General features: G+C 40.8%; 1 protein-coding gene across 1 annotated transcript; it reads right to left on the bottom strand.

Annotated features, from left to right (window-relative positions):
• Positions 1-340: 340 nt before the first annotated feature.
• LOC110982331 (uncharacterized) lies at positions 341-10,661 on the bottom strand. The gene is made up of 3 exons (XM_022240665.2): positions 10,287-10,661; positions 4,202-4,338; positions 341-2,477 (listed from the first exon to the last, which is right to left on the bottom strand). Exons 1-3 carry the CDS (start codon positions 10,330-10,332, stop codon positions 2,262-2,264), a joined length of 399 nt encoding a protein of 132 aa, XP_022096357.1. The 5' UTR covers positions 10,333-10,661; the 3' UTR covers positions 341-2,261.
• Positions 10,662-11,307: the final 646 nt, after the last annotated feature.

Here is an 11,307-nt window from a genome sequence, read left to right as displayed (position 1 = left end):
GACGACCCTGTGCCCTGAAATGTCTAATACTGTTCTTGTGAATTTGTCTTTAGCCGGTTGCCCTGTTGTGTTTGCCACCCTTGTTGAAATAGATTTGTAAGGCTCATGCTAGTATTCATATTTACCTGTCAAAAATCTTTGGTGCTATTTACAGATCATCCTCGATGTTGCCGCAATTTGAGTACTAGATGTTGTTTTAAAGTTTAGAGATTCCCTACTTGTTATAAACCGCAGCACCTTCAATACATAACGAGAGGCTTGACGGTTGTTAATTAAGACAACTGCAGGCTGTTTCGGTGTTTTTGAAAAAAGAACTGCAAGAAATTAAACTAGGAAAATGTCAGAAACAAATAAGTAATTATAATGTTTTATTCCAGACAATGCAATAGGTATTAAAATAAAACTTTAAATAAATGTGCCCTTAATGTGATGACAGCTGTTTACTGATAATGTTTTAAAGAAATCATTTCAAAGGCATTCTAAAGGATATTGAGCTATGAGAAGTGCACTTTTAATGTCACTTGACTCGTCAATTGATGACGTCATCAATAAATGAGGTCAATTTTCGTCTATCCTTTTTAGTTAAAAATCAGCAAAATTTCAACCCACGGGGACGTGTACTTTAGGTGACACAGGCCTTAAAGGAAGCGCCTGGATTGTAGAGAAAATATCCTGTTTGGATCTGCGATTTTGGTCCTTCTGTTTAAGGTCGATTGTGTGTGTACAGGACACATCGAGCTACAAAATTTGCCATGTGGGCGTTTCTGGAGACCCTAGCACTGCGTACTTATTTTCCTGTTTCCAATACTTTCGCTTTGCGCACACAGCCAATGTAGCATTATCATGCATAGGATAAAGAAAAACCCCCAATGACAGAATAATGAGCCAGGATATACTCGCAGATTTCTAAAGAAATAAAATATTCGACCTCCGCCAAAGGCACTTGTCTCTGCATGCTAGTATGGATGGATACGTATAACCGTAGAGCTGGGTTTGTAGCTCTATGGTATAACACAACACAGTGAGCGACAAAACTAGCCATTGTGGTGTTTCCATTCACTGATCACCAAGTAACCAGGATTGTAACTTGAAACCGTGTACAAAGTCAATGGGCTGAAATCAATATTGAAAAATCAATAATAAATCTGATAATGACGTCATCATGATGTCATCGATTTACATTAAATGTTGTATCAGGATCTTTGTTGGCCATCAATTCGATAACGATTAAACTATCGCGAAGGTACCAAAACTGTGGCTTGAAAACAAGTACAAAACCAATGTGATAAAAACACGTGTGCAGAAAAACGGCTTGTTTAAGTTCGTGTCACGTGATTTGCGCTTAAACTGAAATTTTCTTACGAAATATTATTTGATATTTTGACTCTAGGGTATATTTCTAATCGAACAAAAGGGCCAATTTAGTCCGATTTCTACTTCGTTCTGGTAGTAATTCTTGGTCGAAGTTGAGGACCACTCACTCATTAAGCTGGATAATATAGGGTGTTGCAGAAAAATGTGTACAAACCCTATGGCCAAATACGAAATATTCGAATTCAAAAATAAATCACGTGAAGACGTCATCATGACAAATGTCTTTAAGGACCATCCTAACATGATTGTCTAGGGCCGTGTCCGAAACGGGCTTCCAGAGCTACGGCTAGGTCTATTGTCTGTGCGTCTCCACGTACTTTCAAGGGAGTGAAGACCTAAACCTAGCCCTAGACAACAGATGCGGACGCAGCCTAAATGTCTGCGATGTCTGTACAAACCCTATAGAGAAAAGTCTGAAAAAGGAAGAAAAAAGGAAAAATGCACCAAGGAAAGAAACAGCAATAAAAGAAGATAATCAGCGTTGTTTCCTTGTGACTATCTAGAATGGGAATGATGTATTCATAACAAAGCTAACTAAAAAGTGTCTCCACGAAAAAAAGCACATCAACACCAGCACTCTTATATTTGAGGTAAGCTTGGAAACGCTTAATGTTTAAAAATGCCATTTTTCACTCATAAATGTATCACCCAAAGAGAGAGATGAAACAGTCATACATCCAACAGGCTAAATGGCTACACGTTGTAAGTGAAATTCATTTATGCTATGTGCAGCATGTAACGCGAACACGAGCAAACACGCAATGTGTACATCATAAACAGCGCCCTCAGGCATACTGGACAAAGACCTTCAGCCGGTACCACCACTCCCAAGGCACCTAATTCTCGATAGGTCCTCGCCCGCCCGCAACGAAATTTGTTGTTTGCCCTTATACACTTCGGTACCAGGCAGACAGCGCTTTGGCGATGGCAGCCAGCAGGTCAAACATTATTATGGAGGTGCTGTTGCAGAGGTCTTCAGAGCAGCAGTACTGGCAAGATGTGATTCCCAGGGCAGAGTGGCAAGCGTTCAGGCAGTCGGGTACGGTAACGTTGGAACACTCCCGAACAAAGCCTTCGAGATCACCGATCTTAGAGTAAAACACCTGAAGACGAGAGTTGCAAAAAAAGTAGAAAACACAAATGCAATGTCTGATATCCAGAGCTGTTTATCAGAAAGAATTGCTACGAGAGTGTCTCAATTATTGGAACCAAAATGGTGGATTATGCGTCACTGCGCATGAACAATTAGCCACATAATGGCTGTATGCATGATGTTAAACTGCGTATTATAACGATCAGGCATTTTGGTTCAAAGTCTGAAGCTGTCACTTCTCTTTATAGAACCAGCTTTGTTGATATCAGGATAAAAAGCGTTTTCTGTCACTCTTGGTTTTCACAGTTAGAGCTTTAGGACTCTGCAGCGTGGCAAATTTTTAGCTGTGTATGAGAACTTTAAGTTAGGCTGCAAACGATGTATACAAGCGTTTCAAAATAGCACGCCTCCAAGAGTTTGCACAGCGTTGAAAAACCACAGTGCGTGAAATCTGCCAAGCAATGCAAGTCTGGAAAGCGTCGACAGATTTCGGGAGTTGGCCAACATGTTGCACGAGGCGCACTATTGTGAACTGCCCCTATTCGTCTCAGACAGACTTTGTTTGTTACTTTCGCATTCAAATCCTTTCTGCTAAAAATAAACCTTTTCACTAATAGATAATGATGCAAGCATGCACACAAATGGCCTTGTTGGCAAAAAGTGTAAGCGGGCCATTGAAGACATATAGATGTGCGATTTTGATCGATTTCTTTTTGTGTGTGTGTCTTTGTTCCTTTTATTTCTTCAACAAATTCCGTTAAATCATTTCTGGTATGAAAAGCACGAAAAGAGACCGACTTAGATACGGAAATCTCGTGCGCACAAGAAAAATCCCGATCGTAAAGTCTTTTTACAGAGCACTAAAAATCCCTTAATACCAAAAAAGGATTTCATGGAATTTTCTGAAGAAACACAAATGAACGCGACAGAAAACCTAAGAGCTAAATGATCAAAATCGCATTCCATGCGTTTTCACTTCTTCCCGCCAAGGCAATTTTTGCGCATGCGTGCATAATTATGAATCTATTAGTGAAAAGGTCTATTACTCGGCGTCCCTCTAATTATATTTAAATGGTGCCCCTTTCAAGCCTTTTATATCTCACCTGCTTTTATAGACAATTGAGGCGCTGTTTCACTGATTTTATTCATCGAAGGACAAATTGGAAGACAATGCTCGCTTTCAGGTTTATCAGTTTACACAGTGAGCCAAACTGAACTCGTGAGAAAAATTTCTGAGAAAGAGTTCCTCGTTGACTTATTTAAAGGTACATAATTATTTATCACAAAAAGAATTTGTGTCAACACAATAATTAAAAAATTACAACTCAGTTTTCCAACACAACATTAGTGTAATTATTTTTTTCTGCTTGAGATGAATTAGCACTGCATAGCTCGTTGATAAAAATGTTCAAGAGCATAAAAACCAAACAAATCAAATTACGTTTTTAATAATAAAATAAAACTGAGAATAAGATTTGCTCTTTATGCGATTTGTTAAGTCAGAAATGTCCACAAAAAGCGACCTGAATCAACGATTTCATGACTTGGATCGCTTGGTTGTGTTTAGTTTTCATTTCAAAATATTTCTCGCTTTTTTAGCCTTTGCTCAAAACGTGCAAGGTGGCGCAGAACAGTACTGTTCGTTGGGTGTCGGAAAAAGAACCCTTTGCTAATTCGTGTTTCTCTCGTTTGTTACATGTAATTACTGTCAATGACGACCGACAGTTTACTTACCACGCATTCTCCACTGCAGGTTTGAATGGATGCTTGTGCAGCAGGGTCGGTCGAGTCAAACGGGTCATTACACCAGTCGTTGATGGAGGTTGAAACAGAGCCAATACACTCGTAGCAGCGAAGTGCGCATGCTCCAGCTGAGGAAAAATCAACACTCAAAATTGTGGATGTTCTTGAATGGAGGTGTAAGAGCTATTTTTGAGGTCAGCAATACTCACGCGCAAGGTCTGCCCTATCAGCGCGGCCACATGCGCAGACTCACACGCTCGATTATTCTCAAATGACCTTGCTTTTGGCACAACCACGGCTGCGTCCCAAGCCAGTGGCTAGATAAGCTAGGTCTAGGTCTTCTTTCCATTGTCAATATGCGGAGAAACGCTGACATTAGACCTAGCCGCGGCTTAGGAGGAAATACAGCATCAAATTAAATAGCCAGACAGGGAATTTGAAGCTTATAAATGGAAAGGGACATTCTCTGCTTGAAATTATCCTTGAGATAATGCCCTCCTGTAGATGGCTGCACTCGTCGTGTGCCCTCATACCACTTCTTCCTGATTTTCCTTTCCGTTTAATAATAATAATCTATTCCTTTATAAAAGTGCAAATTTCATATAGATATGTTCAAATGCGCTGTACAATGAAGACATTAAGCGTGGAATAATGAATACATTTAAAACTGGTGGAGCCGATGGCATACAAGGGCCCCTCGGGTAGCCGCCAAATGACCCACATTCACCAACATCAGTAAAGAGGAGACAGTAAGAAGCAGTTACAGTTTTAGAGTTGGGAGGAAAACCCCAAGGAATATTCTGGGTAAGACCCACGGAATCAGGCGGGAATCAAACCCAGGACCACAGAGGTAGAAGAAAGAATTACCTTACCAACCCGACATTTTTAAAAATGATCAAAATATAATTATGTTGATGTACTCATCTTGAAACAACGGAGCCTGATGACAGATCACGGACGAATGATTCAGAAACATTTTTAGCCATTTTTGGGGGGGTACTTGCACCACATTCATATTCCCAGGATAAAATTTTGTTCCTTGTCTGTAGTGGAGTCTCATAACAGACGACTGTAAGGGTGTTTTGTTACTCGCTTTTACCATCCTGTGGTGGTTCCACAAATCGCTGAAGCACTTGCACTGACTGTCCGGGGCTGACAGGAGTTGAGCACGATAACGCCATCTCGCGGCGGCAGGTCTTTAAAAAAGGGCCATAATTTGACCCAGAAAGGGGTCAGGTCCCACGGAACCCAGATTCCGGGTCAGTCTGACTCAGCTGATTTTAGAGTGTGAGTCCATCATAATCTCATGTTATATGTCGCGATCGACAGCCTCAAATTATAGCCAAGAAATATGTCCATCGGCTGTGTTGTGTGTGTGTTTTGTTGTTGTTGTTGTTGTTGTTTGTTTGTTGGGGTGTTGGGGTGTTTGTTTGTTTTTGTTTTTGGGTTTTGTTTGTTTGTTAATTTATGTATTTACTGTTTTTAAGTGCGTTTCAGAGATATATGATATATTTTATTTTAGCCACTTGCTCCTATTCATGTCAAGTGCTAAAAAGCAGCGGTACGTCCCATCGACTTATACTGATGAACGCTCCTTTTATTCCAGCTTCTTCAAGTGCAGAGGCAAGGCTTTCAGAGGTAATAATGTTATACATAAAATACTTTGTATATATCGGAAAGAGAAGAAATTCACTCCGTTAATTAAAGTGAAAATCCACCTTCTTTAAGTGGATCGACCTAGGGACAAGACAAATTCGAGTAAAATTTCATCAATGGAACCGACAGAAAGTTCACTACGTTTTCACTGCATGGAAAGGATTTTCGCCGTAAAACCTGCATAGTTATCAACTTTAACAATTCAGACAGTATCAAAATGTGTGCTCGATGACTTTTCAAAAGTGAAATGTTCTCATGTCGATTACAGACGTGACAAATGAAAAGAATGTTTGCATGTGGAGAGAAACGTCTTCTGTGTTTCTTTACGGGGTACCGCGATTTTGAAATGGTGAGTGTCGACTAGGGCAAGTCTTGCAATACCTAAGAGTCAAAGGTCACGAACCCTACGAAGTGCGTCAAGCGCCAATGTCAAAATCCATGGCCCACATCAGTAAATCTGACGCGGGCAACGGTCATAAATCACAACATCGCCTTCGGAGCATCGGAGGAAAAGGTACTCAACAGTCTTTCATTGAGTACGAAGGCTCTGGAGTGCCTTCAAGAATTAGATTCTCAGTGTATATTCGTTTTGTGTATAGTATAATGTTCCAATTGAAGTTCGTTTTGCGAGATTTGTTTTTACCAAGTTCGTTTGTTCCAGATAAATATTCTCCAGTTCGTTCCTGTAAGATTTATAAATAGAAATATTGTTTCTATTTTAAGGGAAGAAAATGGTTTTTGCGATGAATATGTATTTAAGTCCGTTTTAAGGAGATTTGTAAAGTTCGTTTTTCTGAGTTATATTCTGTTGAAGTTGGTGTTTGTCAGAAGTATAAAAAAACTTGACAAGGTATAGGCCCTGAAAGTTAACTTGGCAAATATATCTTTTGCAAAACAAATGTTTTCAAAGAATAAACATCTTGTAAAAAAAGGAAACAAGGTTTGTGACTATAGATCTCATTTGAAGGAACTGGAGAACTTATGTCGCAAGCAAACAAACTTTGGAAAAATACATCTCGTTAAATGGAGGCAAAAAATATATCTCTCAAAAGCGGACTTCAAAAAAGATACACTTCACTTTTTGAAAATATATATAATAGGATGAGTTTTGTGCAACCCCGCCCCCCCCCATTTTTTAAAATCATAACCCCCTTCGAATTTGGTCATACATTTCTAAGAAATGTTTGGGATGCTTGGCAAGGCGTGTGGGCAGGTTAATAGCAGAATTAGCAACCAACCAAAAGAGTCCTTGAGGAGGAGCGGATAAATTCAGTGGCTAGTGACCTTCCACTTCATTTGGACGCCGGACTGAACAGAAATTCTGTTCAAGGGTCTCTTTGTGATTTTTTTCCTTCACTCGAACCTGCCATACGTCCCTGCCCTGCCCTAGGCAACGACAAAGCAAGAGAGAGTATTGAGCCGCGCATTCATATGTTGCTGTGCAGTGGGTGGCTCGGACCAGAGCCACATGACCTATTTTTCCGACGCCTCACTTTGTCAAGGGGAAGGAGAGACCGTCCATTCAAATCCTAACATCATCTGCACTTCGCTCAGCACATCTTCATCGTCATCCATTCAAGCCCTTTTGCAGCAAGTCCTTCTACTGCAAACTCTGCAGCTACTTCCCAAGTCAAGACAAGCCAAGTCAAGTCATTCCCAACTTCAGAGCACTGATCGGCTTCTTTTTTCCACTGTATAATTTTAGTCATTTTGTATAGAACTCCTAGTTTTTGTTCATTACTAAATATATGTATCCTCTAAAGTGAGGCCTATTTGTGACTTTTCACTGTCTTAGCCAGAGCCAAATTAATTATCACTGGTTGGCTGATGATTAAAAGCGCAAACTTGTAAACAAATCAAACGTGTTTAATGGCGTGTGCCATGATTCCCATAATGCCCGTTAATACAAACCAAAGGATTCCGCAGTCTTTTACTTTTTACATCTCTTTGGGGTATCGGAATTACGTGCGGTTTTACTTGCTCAGGAATACGGTAATTGGTATCAGAATAAACACCCAAAACTGCAAAATATTTTCTAAACATAGCAAACAAAACTTGGTTCCATTCAAACACCAAGGAGCTATTTTACCCCCCACCCAATAAAAGGTGCAACATCTGAGACCCTGTAGCACAAGGCTGGTGAAACGCATTCTCACCAAGATCAAGTTTTTTTATTCCCAGCTGTTTATGCTATCACGCTGCCGTTCCCTACACAAACCAGCACGGAGTCACCGGTCAAGGTTTGTTTTTTTTTTACCTTGGTACCACACATTATCTTGCACAACGTGTTCGTTTTTTTCCCCCAGGGGTTGATAGTTTCAAAACCAATCATCAACAGCACAGGCCAGCATAGGCTTCATGATTTATCAATATTGTAAATAGTTGTGTTATGTCCGTAAATCGAATTCCATCGCAGCGGCTATATTACAAGTAACATAGGTTGTGAATAATTGTGGTCGATTATCCGCAAAGTCCCCCATAAGGCTAAAAGTACGGATATGGACTCGTGGGTGTAAGCGTTTATTGGCGCAGAGCACAAAACCAAACCAACGACCGACCTGACACCAAATTTAAGATCTGCAAAGACGATCTTAAAGGGGCACTTCCGCCCACGCTGATACCGCCCAAGCAAGTACTGGGTTTGCGAGGCAAAGTAGCTTTACCCGTAGTGTGCTAACTGGAAGCACCAAACACAAGACCGAGTGTTTTATGCGACAGTGGCGGACTACATTTAGCGCGTCTCATAAACATACGTACCAAAGAAGCATTTCTCCAAGTGAGCCTCTTTATCTTTTGTCAAATTGTTTGGTTATTTTTGTCTGTCTGTAGGTTGGGGGTGCAAAACTGTTCTTACTTATCCTTAAACCTAAATGTTGTCATCTAATTTATCAAATGTATAATCCTATTTTATGTAATGTTACTCAATTTAATGATCAGGTTTGTTCAGTACTTAAGTAATGTAACAGGTTTTGTTACTCTGTAAAGAATGACACCATTGAAATAAATGTTTCATCATCATCATATTTCGAAACCCACACAACACAGGAAAATTGCTCCAAGCACTTTTATCCAAGTTTCACGTTCACATTTTCTTATATGATTGCTAAAACCTTTCCCATCAAGGGAAACCAAAGAAATCAGTAGACAGTGTCGAGTATTTTAGGGAATAAATAAGTAATGGCCGGTTTTCAACGTTCATTTAAGACCATAAGCAAGTCCCGATTTCACGGAGCTGCTTAACAGTTAGCAGAAAGGTCGTGCTAAGTTTAGCAAAGAAATTGCTGACATTAAGCACTTTTTCATGGCGGTGCTTGGCATGCTTGAACACAAAGGGGATTATTTTGTTACGTCATTAATTTTAAGCATTTCCTTCTTTCCAGATTAGCATGCTGTGGGCTCTGCTTACACTGCTCATGGTCTCCACACGCGGCCTTTTGAAGCGTGAAATCGAGTGCTAAGCAGCACCGTGAAATTGCGTCCAGATCAGGAGATGAACGTTGACTAAGATGGCCCGAGCCAACTTGAAAGGTGAGGTGTGTATACCTCTGGGCAGGTCCAGCTGACACTGTACTGTCAAGCGCCTATAATACCCTTTACAGTCAGAACGTCCAAACAAGTTATTAGAGATTTTATGAATGATTTTGTTGGACAAGTTTACGTCTTTTTTTTCAAACGCCCTTCAAGCCATATTATGGTGTACTGCTCGTATTCATTTCTGTTTTTGGAGATTGACGCGCGCGTGGCGCAAACCACATGAAGTGGTGCATTGAGCTAGTCTAATGTGAATATGGAGCTGCATTGGAATCTGTTGTCTAGAGCTCTGAGGCCTTGGCCTACACTCCATTGGAGATACGTGGAAACGCGCAGACAATAGACCAAGCCGTAGCTCTGGAAGCCCGTTAATTCGGACATGGCCTGGGTCTCTCCAACTACGGACATCACAAAATACGGGCAATTCACAATAGTGCGCCTCTAATAGTTTGCAACGCGTTGACCAATCACTGTGAATCACAGTGGGCGAGATCTGTCGACCCAATGCGCGTTAGGAAGGGGTCGATAGATTTTGCGCCAAGTGATTGGTCAACACGTTGTAAACTCTTGGAAGTGCACTGTTGTGAACCGTATATTGTGAACAGTCAGTCAAAACATTAAGGGCAAATGGAATTCCATAGGAACTTTAACTTTATACGACATCAAAAATATTCATCATTGAGATAAATCAGTGCTTTATCGACAGTTTAAGACGGGCCACGTGATGGGCTTCCGAGCAATAGGAAGGGCTGTCATTACTAGCCCAGGTATTTATACGCGCACAATATATATCTGTGCCGAATACCGGGTTTTCTCTCTTCATTTTAAATAGACCTAGCCTACACTTGAAAAAAATGAAGTGCTGGAGAAGATTATGAGGACAACATACCCACACAGAAGGAGAGCGTCAACATCGAAAGCAGCAGAACCTTCATGGTGCTTGGTTTCCTTTCTAGTTTACCACAAGCGGAAGAGTAAAGGTCTCCGACTTCTGAGAAATCTTTCTCGGAAGGAGCGGTGTAGGCCTAATCGGTTGAGAAAAGTTGACTTCAACTAACAAACTGACGACAGCAGCGTTGGTGTGTAACCCAGTGCACAGGTACGTGCAATGTTGAGGCACTGTGGGTGGCAGGGACGCGACCTTGCTCCCAGTGACGGGGACCACTGTTTACGCCCCAAACAAATTAGGGTTCCATCATTGAGGTATGGTAAAGCACATTACTGCCTTTTCAGACACGCAAACACTGCCTCAGTGAAACATACACTGTAAAGTGCACTGTGAAGAATAGGCTTCCAGGAGCAAAAACGTTGTTTTTCTTCAACAAGTATCATTCCGCAAAGTAAAAAAAATTACATATATAAATGGAGGGCGTAGTGTAGGATGGTAACCTTGATGACAAGTCGTTAGATAATCGTGCACGGTTCGTAAACTTAAGCCAAATAATGGCTCACCTTACAAGACTCAAGGATAGGATAAGCATCACAGTCAATAGCCTGAGTTTCGACCTATCTAAGGACTTTCAACATGGGACCTGCCACTCATTTCATATGCAAACAGCGCAATGCATATGCAATCATTCAGCGGTGGGGCGCATTGGCGCAGCACGTATTCAAATAATGATATATTATTAATTAACTGAGATTCTCCATGTTCGCAATGAATGCCCTTCAGACTTTAGTCCATGGGGGTAGTTAGGCAGTGCGACAAAAGTGTCTTTTTTCTTTTTTTCCGTGCCACATCTGTCACGTTTGGAGGTATTCTCATCCGTCCAGAAATTTTAGCAACTTTTGTACAATTGCAATTCGCCAGAAAATTAGTGATTCGAAATTAAATAATTATGTATAAGATTGCTCTGATATATTTATCCAATCCGGATTTTGAACCAATCAGAGCGCTTGCGCAGAGTCTG

The sequence above is a fragment of the Acanthaster planci genome, linkage group LG21 (genome assembly GCF_054643075.1).
Source record: "Acanthaster planci isolate LZ-2023a linkage group LG21, COTS_SCS, whole genome shotgun sequence".
Lineage (NCBI taxonomy): Eukaryota > Metazoa > Echinodermata > Asteroidea > Valvatida > Acanthasteridae > Acanthaster > Acanthaster planci.
This window is presented reverse-complemented; position numbering and strand designations above follow the sequence as displayed.

Coding starts and splice junctions, on each gene's coding strand:
- LOC110982331 (XM_022240665.2), bottom strand. CDS start 10,332: ATGAAGGTTCTGCTGCTTTCGATGTTGACGCTCTCCTTCTGTGTGG. Junction 4,339..10,286: donor GACGCTCTCCTTCTGTGTGG/GTATGTTGTCCT, acceptor ATTTTTCCTCAG/CTGGAGCATGCGCACTTCGC. Junction 2,478..4,201: donor CCTGCAGTGGAGAATGCGTG/GTAAGTAAACTG, acceptor TCTCGTCTTCAG/GTGTTTTACTCTAAGATCGG.